We start from the raw sequence: 25,202 nt of genomic DNA on the forward strand, positions 1-25,202 counted from the left end.
TTTGTATATCTAATATATACTTATGTATATCTATATTTATACTAACTGTTAACAGCAGTAAACATTTGTTATAGAAGTCACAATTTATCCTGGTGAACTTCAAGTTGTACCGTTCCAGCTGTTTACGATTGAGGACACTTCATGTCAAATTGGTAAACACTTACCTGTGAATGTTGTGACTGCTAAAGTTAATCCATTTACTAATTCTAGGTGAATAACTTGCAAGTTATTACATTTTGTTACTACCACCTCTAAAAACAGCAGAAAATAAGTAAAAGGTAAGAGACTGAATCTGAGAATAAAGATCAAATACAAAGTTCTGTTGTTCTGTCATCTCAGAGGAAACTGAAGGTGGTTTATTGACATCATATCTCATTAAATAGTTAAGGATGTTGTTATCCAGTCTCACTCCTACACATCCTGAAGAATGGCACCAAATATGCTGCTCCATACATGAGGTCTTCCTTCTGTTGACACAAGTCATCTGATCGTTGGATGAGTGCCAGTTGTTTTACGTCATCGTCATCAACTCAAGCTTCAGTCCTTCAGCCTCTGGTAGATTCATGGATGATTAGAACACTAACGTAAAATTAGTAACACCATCACTAACGTCGGGTATATTTTACCCAATATAATATACCCGATAAAAAATACTTCTCATCAAAATATATTAAAGTACAACAATACATGGCAAATTGAAGTACTCTTCTTTTATTTCCCCCTATACAACGTCTCAAAAAACGAAAAAAAGGTATCATGGGGGGACCCTATAAAAAGGCTCTAAAGTTAGTGAAAAATTAGGGAAAAATTCCTAAAAAAATAAATAATGGAGTTGGGAACTTGTTCTTCGGTCCACCCGTTCCTGGGACATGTGAGCCTTGTCCGGTGAAGGCACAGTCTCCCTGCATCACTGACAACTTTGGGAGAGATAAACAAAAAATGGCATTTTTTGAGAGGAGAAAAATGACGAGCTGACTATAAAAAACCTTTTAACAAATGAATTCCCTTGGAAATTACCACTAAGTGATATTTATTCATAACCATTACACTAAATAAGGATTACATGCAAATTAGATAACAGCTCGAGTATCAAAGAAGAAATCTGCGTAGCTAACGATTGCCAACCTAAACGAACCGTAGCTATCTTTTACTCACTTGATGGCATGCCAGAGTCACCAAGCCTGTGACAGGATGATAGCTGTGCATGATATGGGGCAATAAATATGGCGGGCCTGAACGTTGTTACCCTTGAAAGGTAATAAGATTGCCTGATTTAATACACAAACACTAACGCCGGGTGAAATCCACTCGAAAAATATTTTACCCTCTATCACTAACATCGGGTGAAATCACCCGAACATGTGCATATTGAAAAAAACAGGGATGGGAGCAGGGAAACTAGCCTACCTTCTATAACGTCAGGGAGCAGACTGAAGCTACCCAATAACGCACGCCACTCAGACAGCAGCAACACAATGAAAATCCTGTGACCACACTCGCTCGGGTAAAAATCACCCAACGTTAGTGTTCTAGGGTTAATAAAATAAAACAAAAACATGTCAGCAGAGAGATAGAAAAATAATTAATGAATTAGTTTGCAGTGTTGTGCATGAGTGCAACGAGTTCAAAAGAACGCAACTTAATGACAAATAATGAATTTGAACGGTGAACATGTTCATATTATCTGAGGTCTAGCTGAAACGTTACGGAATGTTTTCCTTCTCCTGAGGAGAGACGCTGTCTAAATCGAATGCTTGCACCATGTCGTGGCCTCAGTGCCCGTAAAATTTCCGCGATGTAGCCTGACCTAAACCAACTAACTCGACTTCGCACTACGTTACCCATGATTCATCGCACACACATGTAGTCCAAACAAGCAACGTATTCCAAGACAACAGCTCTCGGTCTCATATAAAAATGGCAAGTGAAAGCAGAGACGCAGACTCAGCGACTACATTCGATGCACCTTATTATTATTTGCGGGATTTTTACACACTGTCTGATAAAGATCCCGACAGTAAAAATCTAACCTTTCTGTGCAAATTGTGTCATCCTGCGCTGAAAAAGCAAGTCCAGACGTCAACCTCATCCGCATCTAATTTAAAATGGCATGTGGAGCTGAAGCATCCAGCTAGCCTAAAAAGTTATCTCCAAGTAATTGAAAGTCAAAAAAAGACTAAGACCCCCTGCCAACAGCCCCAAATGACCCAAACCACATTGTCTGCAGCCTTCAAGGGTAGGATTTCCCAGCAACAGGTAGACAAACTCGTAATTGACTACATTGTTGGAGATTCACAGCCTCTGAGTAAAGTGGAAAAGCTAGTTCATGAGAGGTGTGAACTTGCACAACACTGTTAGTTTGTAACAATCAGACATTATCACATCCGCATTAAATAATCTGATTTAAGTACAAATAAAGACACTGGCACGAAGAAATCAAACAACCACAGCCCAGGAGAAATCATAAAACTGAATGTAATCACAAAAATCTAATGTAATTAATTTACTGTCTGTTTTTCCTACAGTATAATCTGACAGCTTCAATACATGACTACAAACAACAAAATACAAAATACACCTTTTTACATAGACATACAGCAGTAATCACAACAAAACACAGAAAGTTAATCGCTAATAGTTTAATCACATGTAAGAAGTTACCTAAACATGATGTTAAACTGAACTATCTGCATGACCTCATGGACTTTTTGAATGTACCTTTTTATCGAGCGTAACTGTAACACCTGGTTAACACAGGTTAGCTGCCCTGAAGCGAGTGTGGGGGGACGGGGGGGGGGGGGGGACGGGACGGGGAAGGTGGGCCAAGGCCATGTAGGGAGACTTCCAGTGCCTTGTTACGACACAAAACCCAGGAAGCTCAATCGAGTCACTCAAGCATGACGTTTCTGACTTAGGGGAACCATAACAAAACGCGCAAGTGTTTTTTTCCTATAGTTTTTGGGTTGGTAGACATGCCAGATACCCACATTAACGTGAAGAAGCACTAACAAAGTGGAATTTGCATGCTATGTCCCCTTTAACACCTGGTTAACACAGGTTAGCTGCCCTGCTTTTTATCGAGCTTAACTTTAACACCTGGTTAACACAGGTTGGGTGCCCTGCTTTTTATCGAGCGTAACTGTAACACCTGGTTAACACAGGTTGGGTGCCCTGCTTTTTATCGAGCGTAACTGTAACACCTGGTTAGCACAGGTTAGCTGCCCTGCTTTTTATCGAGCGTAACTGTAACACCTGGTTAACACAGGTTGGGTGCCCTGCTTTTTATCGAGCGTAACTGTAACACCTGGTTAGCACAGGTTAGCTGCCCTGCTTTTTATCGAGCGTAACTGTAACACCTGGTTAACACAGGTTGGGTGCCCTGCTTTTTATCGAGCGTAACTTTAACACCTGGTTAACACAGGTTGGGTGCCCTGCTTTTTATCGAGCGTAACTGTAACACCTGGTTAGCACAGGTTAGCTGCCCTGCTTTTTATCGAGCGTAACTGTAACACCTGGTTAGCACAGGTTAGCTGCCCTGCTTTTTATCGAGCGTAACTGTAACACCTGGTTAACACAGGTTAGCTGCCCTGCTTTTTATCGAGCGTAACTGTAACACCTGGTTAGCACAGGTTAGCTGCCCTGAAGGAACTGGTAGGCCCAGCATCGCAAAGCTATCGGCTAACTAGCTAGCTGGGTTAGCATCTTAATTCACACTCACTGGGACAGTACCTACCATGCTAACAGTTTTCTCTTCTCAGAACACATAGAAACACAGTCACTTTTGTGGAGCATAGTGAACACGTGAAGATACAAGACTGTAAAACGTTAATAAACAGGAGTTTACTCCCCGAACAAACCGGACATCTCCTCTGGGTCTGTTAGTAAAGAACAGTAAAGCCCGGTGAACTCACAACTAATAACCGAAGCTAAATTAATAAGGTCCTCACATGGTGCTCAGGCCCTAATAAAGACAAACTAACAGTAAACGTGTCGGTGTAAAAACCTTCTCCAGCAACTGATACCGACAGAATCAGAGTAAATGTCAGAGAAGTGAGTGAACACGATGTAAATAAAGCTCCAGTTTTCCGCTGGTGAGTCTCTCTCGCGTGGCCCGTCGCAGCTGCTGCCTGTCAATTTCCGGGAGTCTGTGTGTCAATCAAACACACACGCCCCTAAATCTACAGCTTTTTAAACTCTAATATCGAATTAATTACGATTATCTTCAGATGGACCACGAGATCTTTGATAAGAAGGACAGTATCTAGCGAATGAGACCATTAGCACCGGTAGGGAAAAAAGTTTTTCATGGGAGAAATTGGTGTTTTTTGAAAGGCAGTCTATGGAGCCAGAGTTTTCTTGGAGCAAGTTGAGCCAGAGTCCTTCTGGATCTCTACCGGTATTACACTTTTAAGCACTTCCGCATAGGCTTTTGGAGCCGGAAGCTACGTCCATCTTTTATATACAATCTATGGTTTGTGCGCACTTTTTGTCTCGTTTTGTGTGTTAACTCAGTTTTCTGCTGTGATACACGGAGCTCTTTCACCAGAGAAGAGGTCATGAACATCAAGGGAACAACTCCAGCGAGCTATTTCAATATTTTTTGTGTTCATCCGTGGAATTATTGGACATTCTGGTCAAAGGTGCACTCACCTTTGTTCACTCAGTGAAACGCAGGAGGAGACGTGCGACCGGGAATATTTCATTGAGCAAAAACAACTTCAGCTCCTGGTGGCTAGAGACCTTTTTTCAGCTTCTGTCTTGTGTTTCACGGCGACGTGGCTGTGTGGATCTGTTCAAAGAGGACCGGGACACGGAACTCTCCAGCAAAAAGAAAGATGGAGGAATCTGTTTCTATACAAACAACAGCTGGTGTCACGATGTGATAGTGATCCAGCAGCACTGTTCTCCTGTTATGGAAATTTTCTTCATAAATTGCAAACCCTTATCCTCTCCCTGTGTTCGCCTCATTCATTGTGGTTGGTGTTTACATTCCACCGCAGGCACATTTGCAGGACACACAGCGCACACTCCCCGTCCAGATACTGTGTGTCTACCCGGACTCCTTGATTATTGTCTTCTGCGATTTTAACAAAGGAAATCTCAGCCACAAACTCCCCAAATACAGTTTATTAAATGTCCGACCAGAGAGGAGAACACTTTGGATCACTGCTACACGACAGTCAGTGGTGCCTATCACACCGTCCTCCGCGCTTCACTGGGACACTCTGACCACGTCATGGTCCACCGTAGTCCTGCCTACAGGCAGAAATTAAAGCTCTCAAAACCTGTTGTGAGGACATCTAAGAAGTGGACCAGGGAGGCTGTGGAAGACCTTCAAGCGTGTTTGGACTGCACTGACTGGGATGTCTTCAGGTCTGCTACCAACTGTCTGGATAAATACACAGGCTGTGACTTCATACATCAGTTTCTGTGAGGACTGCTGTATCCCATCACATACCATCAGCTCAGCAGGGGTCTGTGACTCTCCACACCTGCCCACCACAGTGCCACCCTAACACAATATCACCCTTTCCATCCTGGAGAGGGACGTTAACAAGCTCTTCTGGAGACAGAACCCCCGAAAAGCAGCCGGACCTGACTACCTGTCTCCCCATCCACCCTGAAGCACAGTGCCGATCAGCTGTCTCCAGGGTTCAGACATTTTTAACACCTCACTGGAGACATGTCAGGTGCCGGCCTGCTTAAAATCCTCCACCATCATCCCTTTCCCCCAAAAAACAAGGACCACAGGACTTAATGACTACAGACCCATCACCCTGACTTCTGTGGTAATGAAGTCTTTTGAATGCCTTGTCCTGTCCCACATCAAGGACCAGCAACCCCCTGCGAATCCCTCTACAGTTCGCCTACAAAGCCAACAGATATGTAGACAATGCGGTAAACATGGCTCTACACTTCATCCTCCAGCACCTAGACTCCCCAGGAACCTACTCCAGGATCCTCTTTATTTGTGGACTCTCACAGCTGAGCTTGCCTGACTCCATCAGCAGGAAGATCACAGACTTCCTGTCTGATAGGAGGCAGCATGTCTGACCCCAGGACTATCAGCACTGGACCCCTCCAAGCCTTGTTCTTTCTCCTCTGCTCTTCTTCCTGTACACTAACAGCTGCACCTCCACCCACCAGTCCATCAAGCTCCAGACGTTTGCAGACGACACCACCCTCATCGGACTCATCTCTGGTGGGGGCGAGTCTGCTTAACAGGTGGGAGATTGAACACTTGGTCACCTGGTGCAGTGACAACAACTTGGAGCTCAACGCTCTCAAAACAGTGGAGAGGACTGTGGACTTCAGGAAGAGCCAAGTCACGGCCGCCCCCATTACCCTGTGTGACTCTCCAGTGGACATCGTGGAGTCATTCTGCTTCCTGGGCACCTTCATCCCCCAGGACCTGAAGTGGGAGCTGAACATTGGCTCCCTTACCAAAAAATGCACACCAGAGGATGTATTCCTGCGGCAGCTGAAGAAGTTCAACCTGCCAAAGCCGATGATGGTGAACCCCTACACTGCCATCATTGAGTCCATCCTCACCTCACCCATAACCGTATGGTACGCTACTGCCAAGGACCGGGCCAGGACATGGACTCTTAGAGCCACTTCCCTCTGGCAGGAGGCTGCGGGCCATCAGGACCAAAACCTTACTCCACAAAAACTGTTTCTTCCCAACTGCTGCTGGCCTCATCAATAACGGCTGGGACCCTTTGTAATGTCTCTGTGTGTTTGTAGTCATTTTTCAATGACAGATATTAGGATGCAAATATAATAAATAAATGTAATAAAATTACAAACAAGACCAATTCTGGTCAGAATATATTCTTAAAGGATCTCAAATAATCTTAAATTTTACTTGTTGAAACAGGCAGAACTGACTTTAGGACTGTTTTGTTAATGAAATCTTACATCTTGAACAATGTTATTGATCGCAGTTAAAAGATCTTTCTAATGAAATTTTGCAGAAGCAACAAATAGTAAAATAATATATAAATGATACTGTAATTTAACCATGTTTATTTCAAGTCTTTTAATGATTCAATTTCTAAATTGACAACCTACCTGTACATTTTTATGACATCAAATGAATAGTTGATTGGAGTCAAAGAAGAATGGTTTGCATTGCCTTTTTAGTTTTGATATAAATGGGTAGATAAATCTTAAGCCCTCCCCCCACAGGAGAGCTGACACAAGGGGAGCTGTACTCAGCCATCAAGAAAGAGAGGGAGCAGACGGAGCCAGGAGACCCCAGCAACACACATTTCAGTGGAGAGATGCACTTCTATGAATTAGTGGAAGACACTAAAGATGGGATCTGGCTGGTTCAGGTAAAAGTATGGGTGCATGATGAAGTGGACATGACTATGTAAAAATAAGGAAATCTGATTGTCTCTAATGAATCTTAATCTCTCTATGTTTACCTTGTTAATCAATAGACGACCCAGGATATCTTCTGCTCTGATTTCTCTCTTAATATCTTGATTCTGATCATTCTAATAATGTTCTGTTTAACTTCTTCTCTCTGAAAGTTCACAGGTTTTATGGAGGATTATGTACAAACACATCACCATTGGGTGCAAGCATTCTAATGCTGTGAGCCAGACCACCTGGGATTTTCATGCAGTCTTTACTGAATCCTCTTTCTTATTGAGCTCTACCCTCTTATTGAACTCCACCATCTTTTTCATTAAACACTTCTTCAGTCTTCATTTATTGATCCCTACAATATTTCCTATTGAAAACCACCACCGTCTTTCTTATCAAAATCTTGAGCATTGGCTTTTTATGACTATTGTGTTTCACACTGAACACATCGAACTCTGCTATCTTTCTTATTGAAGTACCTTCTTTCCTATCAAACTCATGAGCTTTGGCTCTTTATTAGTATTATTATTAAAACAAGCTTATTAAAAGTTGTGTTAAACTTGACAATATCTTACTTGGTTTTCATGTCATTGACCAGTCAACTTCAAAAGGGCTTGTTTCATATGTTAAAGAATATGTTTCATAGCAAAGTTGAACCGTGTGTATAAGATAATTGGCCTTACAGTATATAGTAAATATGTTTGTGGAATTTATGTTCTGTAACTGCATGCAGTACGCCGATAAATTCATTATTCAGTGTTTTGTTAGAAAAGGATTAACATTGGTTGAGTAATGAATAGATAAGTCATAGTGGCAAGCCTTCAATTGGATGGATGTTGTGTAAGTGTAAAATTAGCTGTTATCGACACATTGATAGCAGAATTAAACCTAATGAACTTCAGATGTGTGAAGCCTGAAGATCATGGCTTTAATTTCCAATTTTGGACAAGCTCCTTTTTTCTGTCGGGAACAAAATTGCTTGAACCCAGAATTGTAGCTTGTGGCTATATTAAGGTTCCTTCTCCGAAGGGGTAGAATACATTTTTTTGGGGTGTTTTTATAATTATCTGTAATCTGCTGCTTCGGCTCAAATTTTATCAGAGTGAGCTAGAAACATGAATCTTTACTGTAAATTATGTGCACAGACTTCATAAGAAACATGAGCCTAATTAGCGAGATGGTGGCACTGTAATTAAGGACCATAAATGCTATTTGTAAAGGACATGTCTAGGGTTGGCATATGATGATTTATGCAGTGAAACCTTGCAATGGACGAACCCTGGGGGGAGGCATTGTGAAAAAGTGTTAATAACATCAATATAATGGTTTAGGGATGCTCGATTATGGCAAAAATACTTATCACGCGCCCATGTTTACAGACTTGATTGTGTACACTACCTGAGTGAACAGCACGGTTCAACCGTGCCTCCGCAGTATGACTGCTCTTTTTGAAGCACTCAAACGTATAACTGATCTTTATAATAACCTGCTAAATTCATATTCATTGATAAAAAGGGTATTAATTCTTCTGCAACAATTAAGTTAAAACACTGCGTCGTGTCATAATCTGCGGAAATAACTTCTCTCATGTCTGCAAGAGTGTGTGTGTGTGCACTCGTCTCTGTTGCTCTTTACTTTAATCAATGATGTCGGATAATAAATCTGGATCATTCAGGTCACTTTAACCTGATGTCCTGGCTTTGTGTGTTGTGGTTGTGTGTAGCAGGTGAACAGCATGCACGTAAAATGTTGGAACTTTTTTTCCAATGTGTTTAAATATGTGTCTCAAACTCGTGAGCGAATCAAACAAACACCAAGTAAACTTCAACTACTGTAGGGTTCCTAATAAATTATGGGTAGTGATGGGGTTTATTGTTAACATGTAAAGTGAGTGCAAATCAGCGGGTGAGTGAGGGGGGAGGACATGCGACAGGGTAATACAGCACGATCCAAGGATACTAGGCATATAATGTGCGTCTGCCCTGATCCTGCAGCCGCGGTGGTAATAATTTTGCAGCAGTGTGCCCTTGTAGTATCCTGACATTAAGTACATAGCCCAACTTTTATTTGAGGAAATACAGACGTTATACCAGAAACCTCACATTGCAGCTCTGCTGCAGACATGCAGCAGAAATGCTCCCTGTGTGAACAACATAGAGCCTCATTGCATAACAAAATAATAATAATAGTTTTATGTTGATTACTTTGTTTTCATAATTGTTGGAAGCCGTATTTGAAATTTAAATTTGTCGCCCAGCCCTATAACAATTTGGAGGCTGTTTGTTAAAGACAGGAATAGCAGAGAAGAGGACAGTTCCTTCTGTAGGTTATTTTTAATCGTCAATTTTGTCCCTGAGGAGCAGGGGCAAACGAGCAGCATTTAGAAATCAATTCTTATGTAAAAAATCAGGCGCAAGGAGCTATTATAGGCTAATAATTTGAACAAACTGATTCTACATTTTTGCACTCTCACGCCCTGGCCACACTGGCTGCTGTTGTGCTGAGAACAGCTGTGCCTCGGTTCTGCTGGATGTCGCGGTTGTCTGTTGTTTACACTGACAGCATGTCTGCTGTGGTTCAGCAGTGGAGCTGCTGGTACAAGTACTGTATATCCTTGAATAAAAGTTGTTTATGTGTGCCAGGACACTACAGTATGAAGCCATACATCTTCCGGTCCTGCGATAACAATCAAAGCCTTGTTAATACTAATAATTGGATTCAGTCAACCGAAACGCTGGAGTGCTTTTATTTTGAAACGGGTACAGGAAGTGTTGCAAACATTTATAGCTTGACACATTCAACAGATAAACATTTAAACTGTGTTGAAAGATAATTTTTACTTTGTATTCTGCTGTGAACCGCATTTGGTAAATGAGAATAAGAAAATTTACCAGACCTCAAATCTCTAGATGAGCAGGACAGTTGAACCGCAAACCGCATCTGAATCTGGGGTGAACTGCAGGCAGTGTGGCCGCTCTAATCTGTCAACATGGGCGCCAAAATGAAAAGCAAGCCGTTCTGTGGCCGATCTGCAGGTAGTGTGGCCCGGGTGTCAGACTGACTCACCGTAAAGTGGCCTATCCTACATATTCATTAGTTCTACAGCTCAAGTTGATCCCTGCGGGAAAAACCCACAAACAAGTAATGAATATATTATTCAATGTTATAGTAGACACTGGAATTATAGTCTGTGTGTAGCAGGCTGGACCCCTCTTTCAGAGTCAAACAGGATGGTGGGTGTCATGATATTTGTTCAACATCGTGATGGCTGCCAGCCATCGTCAGTAGACTATGGTATCGTCCATCAGCCCAACCCTAATCACGACCATCAAACTGTAAGATTAGGTGTTTTAGATTTAGTGGGGCTCTGCGTAGCACTGACAAAACACAATGTATGCTGGACTTAACTCAATGGTCTGTATTTATATAGTGCTTTTATAGTCTTGATGACATTGATTACATTCACACATTCATAGAGTGGATCAGTGAGCAGCACTTTTCTCTATGAGAAGGGGCAATTTGGGACTACCGCCCTAATCCCTGAGCCACAGCTGCCCAACAATGCAAGCTGGTTAGAAGTTTTTCCAGTGCTTCAGGACATCATCATGCCATATGACAATAAAACAATTTTAAGGTCTTGACCTTCAATGTTAAAGTTGCAGTGTGTAGAATTTAGTGACATAAAGTGGTGAAGTTGCATGTTGCAGCTGAATACCCCTCACCAACAAATGAGGTTCTGAGACAAGTTGTCTTTGTAAATCTATTTGTAAAAGCTTTCTGCAGAAAGGATTACACAGGCAAGGTTGAGGTTGCAAGTGTGATGAAATGTGAAGTGTCTGTGCTCATATTTAAGTGTCTCTCTGTGTGGGTTAGCTCCTGACCCCAAAACACGCAGAGGGGGGTGTGTGAATGTATTGTTCTGTGTCTGGAATTTATCGTCTGATAAGGTGTGACTGATAGGCTGCATCCTAAATGTGTTGGAGAGGAAATAGTATCATGTATGGTGAGGGTGTTGTGTCAAACAAAAGACAAACACAGTTAAACCAGAGTAGAGCAAAAGGTCACTATAGAATTCAGGTGATCTCAGGATCCACTTCTACAAGACATGAATAGACAATGGGCTCACATGCTAGACAGTGGGTGCACCATAATGTTTATGTTGAGCTGGACCCTAGATTGAAATGTCTGCTGTAAGCATAAACTAAGAAGTTATTAAGTAAACTTCATTACACATTTTTATTCTGTGTGACTATATTGAGTCTCCATCACAGTGCCTCCTAGTTACAACAGGAGATTACAGCTGTTACATGTCTCCCTGTTTACAGGTTGACCATATCCACTTCAAATTTGAAAAGAAAAGCCTTAATGATGCTTCATTGTGAAAAAATGCTCACAAAATGTCTACTTCATGGCAACTTTATCCTAGTATTGGAAGTAGTCTTAATACATTTAAATATTAAAGGGATAGTTCACCCAAAAATAAATATTCACTCATTATCTACTCACCATTATGCCGAAGTGTTTGAGTCCACAAAACACTTTTGGTGTTTCAGGGGTAAACAGTGTTGTAAACAAATTTCGACTTTAAATGAGTACATTTATGCCACGTTTTTAGCCTGCCATGCCCGCTGTGATCCACGAGTCATCGATTACGTAAATATGTTGATTTGCATAAGGTGTGTCGACGCATCGTATGGCAGGTGTCAAAGCTAGTCAAAGCATGGATTCACCTGAAGAGCAAGCTGAAGTGAAAACCATTGCCCACGATCATCTAAAGCATAAGTCCCCTATAGGCGGGCCGGGGTCCAGACTGGACCCAAGAAAAGAAAAGGGGAAACTCAAACTACATCTTTTTATTTATTTTTTCTAAAATTAAGCAATTTATTATAAGATGCCTTTTTCAAATATCTTTATTTAGTTTTTAAATGCAAACCTTATTTCACTTGAAATGAGAAAAGAAAATTGATTTTATTATAAGAGTACCCTCCAGTTCAATGTCAAAATTTATAATAAACATTGTTGAAATACTATTGAATTGTACTTTCTTTATTTAATTTCAGTTTTTAACTTCATACAGACATTGATACAACAACCAGACTTCAAAATATATGACACTGAATCATAACACGTTTCCGACCTTTGCTTGAGGAAATTTTAATTATGATAAATTCATTATTATATTAGTCGAGCAAAAAAAAATTATCGTTAGAATAATCCAAAAATGTATCGTTAGATTAATCGATTGATCGAAAAAATTATCGTTAGATTAATCGATAAAATTGATCGATAGGTGCAGCCCTACCCCTGAAACTCCAAAAGTGTTTTGTGGACTCAAACACTTCACCCACCCCTCCATCGGCATAGAGGTGAGTAGATAATGAGTATATTTTCATTTTTGGGTGAACTATCCCTCTAAGCAAATTAGAATTTTGAATCATAGACATAGTGCCACCTACTAGCTACAGGAAGTTTAAAGGCTGTATTCTTTTACATATTACCTTTAAATAGGTTATTCAGATCATTCTCATATTTAGTCTCTTCACTCTTTAGACCTTGATGATTGAATCTTGAGAAGCTGCTATCAAACTGTGCGTTCAGCAATGTTGCTAATTTGCATACATTCCATTAACAAAAACTGTTGAAGCTCAGTCCCAGATCAATCTGAAATGTTTGATAATAGTCCAGGCCTGAAGACATTGTGGAGTAAATTTGACTTTGCGAGACTTCTGACATAAAAAGCACTGACCATAATGGTCTTTTAAGTGCACGTTCATTCTTTGGCAAAGAAGGTCAAACAGATCTTTCAGCATGCGGACATGTGAAGATGGGTAAAACAAAGGGACAATCTGGGGCGTGCTCTTTTATGCAGAAAGAGGTGATGTATTTGCATAAGAAGCAGATGTGTGTGTGTGTGTGTAAAGATAAAGTATGTGTGTGCGAATGGAGTACGAAGTGAACCCCCAGAAGATAAGATTGAAGGAGACAATGATTCCCAGTGGCTCCGATGTCTGGATCTCTCAGAGACCGGTACCTGGTAAATCTAGTAGATATATGGCATGATAAATCTGCCATGAGGCAGGTCACCAACAGACATCTTGTCAGGTCACACCTGGTACTGTCATCTGGTCACATATGATATGCATAAGCAGAGATAATAGTGTGGTTACGTAAGCATGCAGAAGCACAGATAATACATATGATTATATAATTTTCCATTACACTATCTACAGGCCAAATTATAGTCTTGGTCTTAGGAAAAAGTAAATGTGTGCATTTTATATAGCACTTTTCTAGTCTTGATGAACACTCAAAGCACTTTACAGTACAGTATTTGCCATTCACACACATTCATACATTGCATCTAAATGCAACACTGGGATTTAATTGCTGACCTTCTGGTTAGAGGACAACCTCTACACTTCCTATTATAGGCTCCACGACATAACTCACTCCGTTCTGTCTGATCTCAGATCCTTGAGCTCTAACAGATGTGTTGAATGTATTTCCCTCCTCATAAAATGCCTGTAGAGCAGACCTTTCATAAAATAAAATATATAAGTACTTGCTTATTGTGAGAACTGTTGGCTTCCTCTATAATTTTTAAGGTCTAGATATTACAATGTGAAGTTGCCTTGAGAGAATGTATGTTATGAATTGGTGCTATACAAATACAATTCCTAAAGACTTACTGCTCACAAAACCTGCGTAAAAACCTGTGAGTAATTTTATTAATGAAAGGGAGATAGAGAACTTATTTGATCCCAACACAAGATGGGTTGAATGCATTCATCTTTCCCCACTTTTCTCATTAATTGAAGCATGAAAAAAGTACAAAGAAAACACAAAGAAAAAGAGTGTAGGGCTTCCACTTGCTCTTTTAGAAGTAATTTCATGTTCATTGACAGATTTGTCTTTTATTACCTGATCCTGTCATGTTCCCAACTGTACCTGCAGGTCATTGCCCAGGACCGAGAGGCTCTGCTCAGTAAGTCCAACTGGGGTAAGATGGTGCAGAGAGTGTCTCAGTTTGGGATCAGAACTGGAACCTTCAACTGCTCTAATGACAACAGGTGAGCAGCAGGGTCTTCCTCAACAGTACTATCCATGTGAATGGACTGATGCAATATGTAAATGATGTGCTTACTTACGTCAGACTAATAAACTCAACCCTAGACTCAGACCTAATAAAGCTTGAGATATTTCCCAGATTAATGGGATCTCCTCAGTAAACTGCAAAGTTATTTACATACTATATGGAAGAGGTACGTATGTCTGTTCAGTCCCTTGTCCCTTTATAACAGCTTTCAGTCTCTAAAGCAGGGCTCCAGAGTGAACTTATTCCTTGGTTGCACTAGTGCGCCTATCTTTTTCATTTAGGTGCACCACCACTTATTTTAGGTGCACCCAATATTTAATTTTCAGCGTTGCTTCCCATAGACACAGGTAAATCCATTATGTAAATCATTGTAAAAAGGAGTAAAGGTGTAGAAAAATGTTTACTGTAATCAAATAGCACTCAACAAAAAGCACATCTTGCACCTGTCACGGCACAAGTTGTGCTTTTTTAGGGTTTCAATTCTGAATGTTGATGTTGAAACAGCAAAAGCATCTTTCCCCGCAATGCTTTGGCCGCACTCTTTGCAGTAAATGCTATGCAGCGAGTTGGTCGCTTTTTCATAGCACAGCCATGGAAATTGCTCAAGCCATTCCTTTCAAAAGGCATAGTTTTAAATTTTCTTGTTTTTAGTAGGCTCTGGATCTTGAACTAGCTCTGTGTGACCAACTTTCCTTGGTCACACCTGTGCGCCTAACATTTTGCTGTCTGTCTATGTGTATTTTAGCGAGTCGTGTCTCCTCTCTCATCTCCCCTCCTCTGAGTCTGGGAGCGAGGCGGAGCTAACTCTCACACACACTGGCCCCGGGCTGGCGCTGCCGCCACTCACTCACACTCACAGAGAGGAGCGCTCATTAACATGAAGGAGGCAGTATATGTCGAACATATAACGACAGCCAATGCAAAATGCTTCTGCTTCAGTATCAGTGTTTGTACTGTCAAAGAGTCTCCTGTCGGGGTGTGCTCCCTCAACGCTCCTGCTGCCCTGCCCTCATTTTACACTTTAACAATAACGCATGCACACACACAGAGGACTCCTAGAGGAAACACTGGAAAACTAACCTAATACAATACAAACCTAAAAGCTCATCTAAATCATATCCACTTTCTCCTCATAATGTATATTATGATTTGGCACTATACAAATGTCAGACTGAATATTCTTAAGAATTCATTGCTCTTTAAAAGGGTGTACTTGCATTAGGGATGAGCGAGTAGACCATTATCTGTATCTGTTCAACCAACAAAATGATCTGTATCCGTATCCGTACTCAAAGGCGGAATTTAACCAAAAGTTGGTATTTTAACACTGACATGGATAAAGGTTGATCAGAATTTGCTATATTTATTGTTTACTAGAAAACTATTTACAGAACAACCTTAGAATTGAGCTTCAGATCAATGTTTTTGATAAGAAGAGTAACGCCAGGTTCACACCGGACGCGGAAGCGCCGCACCGCGCCATTCTCAAGCGCACAGCCGCCTGGCTGTTCACACCGGACGCGCATTTCTCCACGCCGGTCAGCCCGCGATTCTGCTTTCTCCCCTTGTTGTTGTATATAACCCGTTCAATGTAGGGGTTCGGGGGTAAATGATGGTCTTCATAGCCTCCACCCCTCTCTTTCTCTCTCTGTCTGTCTGCTTGTGTGCTTGTAGTGGATGGGCAGATGGGGAAATTTAATAATGAGAGGGGAAAAAATCTGGGAAATTGAAACTCCAGGACAACAGCAGGGGAATTTAAAGTATAGGATGAATATTTGATCATTTATATCGTTTAAAATCATTTTCAGTGTGTTTCCTGGCGCGACGAGCGAAAAAAAATGACTTGACGCCCTCTGCGCGGCGCATCGCAGCCGATGTGAACAGCACAATTGAGTAACAGAGGGGCGGAAAGGAGGCACCCGGCTTTTCTTGGCGCTGCGCGGTGCTTCCGCGTCCGGTGTGAACCCGGCGTAAGAGAACTATTCAGAACAAGTTTTTTATAAACTTCAATGATTAAGAAGTATTAGGTAAAATGCAGGTTTTCATACTCAACATTTTCTTTTTTATAGATTTGTTTGTGTGTGTGTGACTGATCACAGGGCTTTTTTTACTACCTGTCGTAGTTTTTTTTGGGGGGGGGGTGCTGTATTTTTTATTTCTACACAAAGTAAAACACAATGTTAATTATGTGGTGTGGGTTTGTGTGTGAGTGAGTGAAAGAGAGGAGCGCTCGCTCCGTGTGCGTCTCGCCGGGCTTTGCGCACCGTGGCTCGGCCAGTGGACGCTGAGAATATATGATCATAGATAACGATGTCACACGTTAGTATCCCTGTGGACAGAGTGGCTGTCACAACAACATCATTGTGTTGTGTGGCGCTGCTGGCACAGCACGAGGGAAGTTTATATAGGCTATGTGTAGGGGAAGAGCTCTGTGTGTGGCTGGCCTATCAAGGAATGATGTGGACACAGCTATCCAATGAGGATTTTCATTCATTACGAGTACGGATATTGACACAATTTACTCGGATTGGTACTCGTGCTCGTGAAAGTACATTATCCGTACTGTATACTTGTTTCATCCGAGTATTTGGCTCAACTCTAACTTGCATGATTATGCTATAATCTTATCATCAATATTATCAGTGGTACAAAATGATTTTAAAATGATGACAATAATATCATGAATCGCAATAATTTCTTAAACAATATATCGTTCGACAAAATTTGTTATCGTGTCTGGCCTACCTTAATATTTTTAATAATGCACCAAATTATAGGTTTCCTTGCACAGTTCACAGCTTTAGTTCTCTGAGAATTTCTTTCATCCAAGCAAAATCAGTATTGTACAATGAAATATCCTTAACTGAATCGACAGCTAATCGAATCAAGACCTTGTAAATCGGAATCAAATCGATTTTGGAAATCAGTGATGATATCCAGACCTAGTTAAGAAATTACTAATGTATATGGAAACTGTCAAAAAAAGGTATAATATAATTTTGGTGCTCCTAAATAATGTGCTGGTGCACCTAAATGAAAAATGTATGCGCACCAGTGCAACCAATGTAAAAAGTTAGTCTTTGCATCCTCATAAGGAAAGCTTTACTTATTGGTGAGCCACCCTCTGACATCACTCACACACATTTCAAAACCATTCTAGGTCATCACCAACAGAGGGTGGACTTAGATTTCTCATCCCACAATAAAAACATGATATTCCACACACAAGCAGATGGTTGAATAGAAAAGAAATATTAGAATAAAACAAAAATATACCCAATAACAAATATAGTACATGAATCCCCGAACTGGAGTATCAGTTCTCGTTGCCGTTTTGGTAATTTGCCCATTGTTGTGAACACGCTGTTGTTGTGATAGACAACATTGCTTACATTGATGAGTCCTAACTGCCGCAGCTACAGATCGCTGGTCGCCTGTTTATTCAAATTTGATTTATACTGAACGTATCACGGGTCCAAATCATACCAAATTTGACACTGCACTTCCTGGACCTCTTAACTATACAGATGCAAAGTGATGAACGATTCTCAAGGCAGGCATTCATTCTTTCATTCATTCATATCTGGAATTAGGTGATAGATGGATGTAGTGATTTGCGGATATGCACATTTTGTCCATGACTTCACATTCTTTGTTACAGGTGTGTAAATGTGTTCTGCACCATATTTGCGGCAACAACTGTAGCAACAATTTTGAGAGCAGGGGTTTCTTTATTTTTCTGATTTCTTAACATATGATTTGTGTACCTGTAATAAAGAATTGGAGAAGGTGCAACTGTTGTGTTTGTGGGAAAGAGAGAAAAGTTATTTTCTTTTTATATTATACCCGATTGTTAACTTGTGACTTATTGAAAAGGAGAATTAACCGTGAGTATTCACCTGTTCTCCATAAATAAGAGAAGCAACTACAGTTGAAGTCACTACAGTTACTGCTTTTAATATATTGTGGAAACACTAGGGGAAACCAGTGGAAGAGAGGAGATGAGAAGCTGTGGCTTAGGAGGCAGAGCTGGTCATCCACTGACTAGAAGATCAGAGGTTCAATTCCTTCTACTCCATGCAGAAGTGTCCTTAGGCAAGACACTGAACCCTCAAATTACAAAGTGTGCCATTGATATGTGATAGAAAAAGTGCTGTATGAATGTGACTTCGAGGCGCTTTGAGTGGTCAGTAGACTAGAAAAGCAATTAATATTGCGTTTAAACAAAACACTAGTCAAAGCAAAGACGCAAATACACGTGAATTTTGCGTCTTGTCTCAGGAAATGCATTGAGTTAAGTTTTTCGGGGTTAGGGTTGTGAAAGCCAATCGGCGCTGAGAATACTACTCACCAGTCTCAGGTCCTGCACTCTTCTGAGCTAGGGGGTGATCAAACTGGCCACTGGTCAGCCTCAGGCAGCACTTGAATCGACGACCAGACACAGTTCCTGGCTGAGCAAGTAAAAGTCGCCGAGCTGTGTGCTCTTCTGGAAGGACTTGTGGACCTCCACATACTGGTGCTGACTTCTCCTGCGTTTCTGGAAGCTTGTGAAAGGAGAACTCAGGCAGCAGCTGATGTCTTATGCAGAAGATTTTAATGTAGACTTGATCAATCAATCAATCGAATTTTATTTGTATAGCCCATATTCACAAATCACAATTTGTCTCATAGGGCTAGATGCATCAAGGAGACCAGAAGGTGCAACAATATACAAATGTTTACAGAGTAACATGAGTAATTGTCACCACCAAGTCTGAAGATGTCTCCCACAGCATCCCCATATATCTTCCTCTACTTGCTTCACCCATTCCAACAGCACATCCATGAATGGCTAGAATTGCTGTCACTCTATGTTACATGTAGATGTTGGCATCCTATTGGATAGTTAAATCTAAATATGCATTCCTAAATCACATTGTGTCCTTACGTCTTGCCACTGGTGAAATACGCTAAAGAGTTCAATGTGTGTTTGAAAATATTTTCATCTTCTTGTATTTGGTAAAGTTCAGACATTATTTTTTGCAGCCCAATAATTTTTTGGCTGAGCACAGCACAGCTGGTGCAGTCAATGGAGAAAGAAGCGAGGGGAAGTATCTTTTCTCCAGTGTATTTGGCAGGGCTCTGAAACATATCCTTGTCCCAAAAATAAACTTCTGTTCTCCGCTGCCTGCTCCCTGTACATGGCCATGCACTCATCTGCCACTCGTACCAGCTCCATCTCTGCCTGCAAGTCCTTATCTCTGGCTTCATGAAGCCCCACGTTGGCCTCCATTGTGGCAAACGACAATGCCACTGGGGTCTCCCACACACAGCCAGAGACGAACTGGTTGCTTTTCAGCATTTTAATAACACAAAGAACCTCACAAAACTCTTAACTTAAACTTGCCAGCTATTTCAGCTGGCACCTCGGCTTTGCAGCTCAGCTATGTCCGTGTCTCTCACCATGTGTCTCTCTCTTCACCAGCTCTGTGTCTGCCTTTTGTACCAGAGGATCAATCAGCTAACAGCCCTCAGCTGCGCTGATTAATCCTCTTGTACCGGTAAAGGTGCTCTCCATGCCACCTCTGTAACCACAGTATTGATGAGACATTAATGTGATAAAGAGGGAGAAGGGGAAAGAGAAACTCCATGTGTCCCCCGACAACCTAGACCTATAGCAGCATAACTAAGAGCAGGTCCAAGACAGAACTGAGCCAGCTCTAACTATAAGCTTTATAGTAAAGGAAGGTTTTAAGCCTACTCTTAAACGTACAGATGGTGTCTGCCTCCCGAACCGAAACTGGGAGATGATTCCACAGGAGAGGAGCTTGATAGCTGAAAGCTCTGGCTCCTACTCTACTTTTAGAGACTTTAGGGACGACAAGTAGGCTTGAATTCGGGGAGCGCAGTGTACTAGTGGGGTGATTGGGTACTATCAGCTCTTTAAGGTATAATGGTGCCATATTATTAAGAGCTCTTCAGTTTGCCTACAGGCCAAATAGGTCGACTGCAGATGCCATCTCCCTCACCCTTCACACTGCCCTCTCCCACCTGGACCAGAGGGACACATATGTGAGAATGCTGTTCATTGACTACAGTTCAGCATTCAACACCATCGTTCCCCTGAAGCTCGTCACCAAGCTCAGAGACCTTGGGCTCAACATCGCCCTCCATGATTGGATTCTGAACTTCCTGACGGGCAGACCACAGGCGGTGCGGATAGGCAGCACCACATCCTCCACCCTGACTCTAAACACCGGTGCCCCCCAGGGCTGCGTGCTCAGTCCTCTCCTGTACTCCCTGTTCACGCATGACTGCGTGGCCACCCACAACTCCAACACCATCGTTAAGTTTGCTGATGACACGACTGTCATAGGCCTGATCACCGGCGACGAAGAGAAGGCCTACAGAGAGGAGGTCAGAGCCCTGACATCTTGGTGCCAGGACAACAACCTCCATCTCAACGTCGGCAAAACGAAGGAGCTGATCGTGGACTACAGGAAGAGACAAGGAGTAGAACACGCCCCCCCCTCTCCATCAACGGGACTACGGTGGAGCGAGTCAGCAGCTTCAGGTTCCTCGGGGTCCACATCAGTGATGACCTGACCTGGACCCACCACACAGACTCCATCAGGAAGACGGCCAGACAGCGGCTCTTCTTCCTCCGCAGGCTGCGGAGGCTCAACATGAAAGCCAGGATTCTCTGCAATTTCTACAGGTGCACCATAGAGAGTATCCTGACTGGCTGCATCACCGCCTGGTATGGCAGCTGCACCGCCCTGAACCGTAAGGCTTTACAGAGGGTGGTGAAGTCTGCCCAGCACATCACCAGGACGGAGCTACCATCCATGGAGGACCTCTACACCCAGCGGTGTAGGAAGAAGACCAACCGGATCATCAAAGACCCCTATCACCCCAGCCATAAACTGTTTTGCCTGCTGCCGTCTGGCCGACGGTACCGCAGCATCCGGGCCCGCACCACCAGGCTCAGAGACAGTTTCATCCCCCAGGCCATAAGACTTTTAAACTCCTCCAAATCAGCACCGTAGCATATTTGCAATATTGCACATAATTGCACCATTGTTTTTCTTTTTTTCTTTAGGTGTATATATATATTTAGATATATATATTTTATTTTCTATTTTAAACTTTTGATATTCTATTTTATATTATTTTATTCAATATTTTTTTGCTTGTAAATATTCGGAGCATTGCTATAAGAGAGCTTGTGACCCAAGCATTTCATTGCCAGCGACTGCTTAATGTAATTCTTGTGCATTTGACATTAAACTCTTGAATCTTGAATCTTTGTAGGAGAGGAGAATTTTAAATTATATTCTGAGTTTAAAAGGAGGCCAGTGTAATGAAGCTAATACAGGAGAAATGTGATCTCTTGTCCTGGTTCTTGTCAGGAAACATGCTGCAGAGTCTCTAAAGACTTACTGCTGGAGCCTGATAAGGAATTACAATAATCATGTCTGGATATAACTGGATGTACATTTTTCTGCATCTTTGTGAGACAGGACATGTCTGATGTTTGAGATGTTACATACAGTAAGTGAAAGAAGGCAGTCCTTGAAATTTGTATTAAATGAGAATCAAAGGACAAATCGGGATCAAAGATAACTCCCAGATTCCTGACAATTTCCCTGGAAGCAAAGTAAATGCCATTTGGAGTAGCTTGGCATTAGATAATGCATCTCTAAGGTGTTTAGGGCCAAGTATTTAAACCTCTGTTTTATCAGAGTTTTTGTCCAGGTTTTGATGTCTTTTAAACATGCTTGAAGTTACTGTAAGTTAATTGATTACATTTTTCTGGGTTTATTGACAAGTATAACTGGGTGTCATCCGCATAGCAGAGCAAATTTACAGTGTTTCCTAATAATGTTTCCTAATGGAAGCATGAGATGAATAAAATTGGGCTGAGCACAGAACCCACAAGAACCCTATGATCAACTTTGGTGTGCACAGATGATTCATCATTCATTTGCACAAATTGAAATCAATCTGATAAATAAGGATTAAATCAGCTTAAGGCAGTTCTTTTAATGCCAATTAAAATCAACCGGCCTCTGGAGTAAGATGTAATGATCGATAGTGTTAAAGGCTGCGCTAAAATCAAACGAGACAAGGAAAGGGAGGTCTAAGCTGTCTAAATAAATAACAGGATTCTCAGTTGCTCCTGAGATTTCTGTACTTGAGGATACATTGGCATCAATTGAGGGCAGGAGATGGTAAATTATATTTCGAATAGTTACATAAAGTGTGTCTAATGACCTTCTGAATTCTGTCCACCAGGTCATGTATCAAGCGTGGCTGGCATCGCTCCACGCTCATCATGTCTGTTCCCCAGACTTCAGCGTCGAAGGGCAAAGTCATGCTAAAAGAATACAATGGCCATCATATTGAAACTGAACACATCTTCCGCTGGATGACCTCGCATGTGGCTCATCGAATCAAAACCCTGCATCAGTCTGAGCAGCTGGTGGAAGAGTGGCGCTTTGACCCTGCCCATCCAGTCAAGATGTTTCTGTTCGCCCATCTTTCCCAGCCCCCTGCCTTCTTCTCCTCGCTGTCCATCAAGTTCACTGGCAGGATTGAGTTTATCTTCGTGGATGTACGTCACTGGAGTAACAATAGCAGCCTTCCAGAGATCGGTGTGACACATAGCCCTGCCTACATCCTCAAGATGCCTGAGGGCATCTATCGCTACGGCAACAGGTGATGGTTGCAAGTTGACATGATAGTTATAATTTATTATAACAACATTAATGTCTTGGATTGTCTGTTTCTTCTTTCTTCTCCCTGTTCCCCCTCTGTTCCACTCCTCCTTATCCTCTCTAACGCCCCCCTGTAGTACGGGCGAGTTCCTGTCCTTGGCTGCCATGGACACTTTCCTGCGTTCAGTCCAGCCAGAGGTCAATGACCTGTTTGTACTTAGTCTGGTCCTCATCAACTTGCTGGCTTGGATGGATCTCTTCATTACACAGGTCACTACCTGCTTTTTGCACAAGACTCTACACTCTTTGATTTTAAAAAGAGGGAATATACTGCACTGCACTAATTGCTTTTATCTGCAGCTGTCGTGAAGCAGGCTGCATACTTCTTTCAGGGGTGACCCAGCCTGAACTGAAACATTGTGATCATTGTCTGCGTCCACCCTACTTCACAAGGCTCCTTCCATGGTCTTGGAGTACCAAAACTTAATTACTTCCTTTTCTGCCTCCCTCCAAAAGATATGAAAACTTAGATGACCAACATATAAAAACAAATAAACCCCAGCACATGTGCTGTTCAACACCCACATACAGATACAAGTATGCCAAGCTCAGACGGATGCAACGTTATCTGTCTTTAGTTGGTACAGCAATGTTGAAGTGAACACTACCAGCTCATTTCGATTTAAGTTATAACACTTACACACACTTGTACCTGAGTGTACTGAGAAAAAAAACTCCATTTGTTTTTCTGATGGATTGAGATGCAATCAGAGGATCCATCTTTTATCCAATGAAAATGTGTCTGCTGAACACAAGAGCAAGGTTGGGTCACTGTACAAAGCAGGCTGAAACTCATCTTTGCAGATAGAGATTTTACTCACAAAACACAACAACTGACAAACAAAGTCATTTTCTATAGCCTCGACAACCCAACAACATAACAGAACCATAACTTATCTAAGTTATGGTTCTGAATGTTTCTTTCATTACCGAACAGACCCTTTCCACACAGAGTTTGAGAGAGAATAGAGACATATAGTTGGTTCCGTATTAACTGTCCAATTCTTTTTATTAACATGTATTTCATTGCCATGGACAGGGAGCAACAGTAAAACGATTTGTAGTTCTGATCCGAACACTTGGAACCTACAACTCCATACTGCTGGTGTCCTGGCTTCCTGTTCTGGTAAGAATCATCTACACCACACAGTTCTAACATTGACTTCTTTCTCTGTCAGTGGCATGAATGGTTTTCTGGTGTGAAGAGCCTGTTCCAGAAAGGTGCTGTAGCTAACCCTGAACCCAAACCTGAACACTTTAGGCACATTTTGTTTTTGTCATGCATGCACACAGGCACTGGCTGGTCGTTTCATATTATACCACAGGTAACGATAACACACCTAAATATGCAGCAGTGCATCAGCAATGGCAGTGAAGACAAATAATGAAGCTATTAAACGTGAATGTAAATGTAAAATAAATAGTTATTATATATTCTCTGTTAGCATCTGTGTTTAAGGATTACACCAGCAGCTTTGCACGTTGAAGCCAAATAACTAGTAATAAATGTAGTGCTGCCTACCAGCTGAGAAAGTTCTTGTCAGACCTTCACTTCAACACATGAATGCTAAACCATCCCTTTGTTACAATACCAATGTTAGCTAACTAAATTTTTTTAACTGAAAGACAACCTTTTTGTCATTTTAACCCTCGTGTTGTTCCTGGGTCGGATTGACCCAGAGTGAGTGTGTGCGTGCGTGCGTGCGTGCGTGCGTGCGTGCGTGCGTGCGTGCGTGCGTGTGATCATACACAAGCCCTGGCCGGTCAGGGTTAGGGTGACCCAAGGATTGTCATTATCCAATTCTCCTGGGGTAATTGAGACCAATGGATTGTCATTCTCGATTGTCATGGGAGGGGTCATTTAGACCCCAGAGAGGGCGCTGTGGTGCTCTGTGGGGTCATTTAGACCCACACCTGATTCCAATTGAAATCAAGGGGGGGTACATTAGACCCACATATAAGTCTCAGTG

At 41.9% G+C, this 25,202-nt stretch overlaps 1 protein-coding gene and 1 long non-coding RNA gene across 3 annotated transcripts in view; one reads left to right on the forward strand and one right to left on the reverse strand.

Moving 5' to 3' along the window:
* rnf103 (ring finger protein 103) overlaps positions 1-25,202 on the forward strand; it is a 33,982-nt gene that overhangs the window by 3,552 nt on the left and 5,228 nt on the right. Inside the window, exons 2-6 of one of the 2 annotated variants that reach the window (XM_034598762.1) lie at positions 7,192-7,340; positions 14,332-14,447; positions 22,751-23,173; positions 23,310-23,442; positions 24,272-24,358. In XM_034598762.1, the coding sequence (XP_034454653.1) occupies positions 7,192-7,340; positions 14,332-14,447; positions 22,751-23,173; positions 23,310-23,442; positions 24,272-24,358 (908 nt within the window). Of the gene's footprint in view, positions 1-7,191; positions 7,423-7,476; positions 7,958-14,331; positions 14,448-22,750; positions 23,174-23,309; positions 23,443-24,271; positions 24,359-25,202 lie in introns of those variants that run through there. The other variant, XM_034598763.1, reaches the window with a different exon arrangement.
* On the reverse strand, positions 1,634-18,280 carry LOC117769718. The gene is made up of 3 exons (XR_004615282.1): positions 18,270-18,280; positions 12,143-12,148; positions 1,634-1,771 (listed from the first exon to the last, which is right to left on the reverse strand). It is a non-coding gene; the product is annotated as an uncharacterized LOC117769718 (long non-coding RNA).

The sequence above is a fragment of the Hippoglossus hippoglossus genome, chromosome 10, assembly GCF_009819705.1.
Source record: "Hippoglossus hippoglossus isolate fHipHip1 chromosome 10, fHipHip1.pri, whole genome shotgun sequence".
Classification (NCBI taxonomy): domain Eukaryota; kingdom Metazoa; phylum Chordata; class Actinopteri; order Pleuronectiformes; family Pleuronectidae; genus Hippoglossus; species Hippoglossus hippoglossus.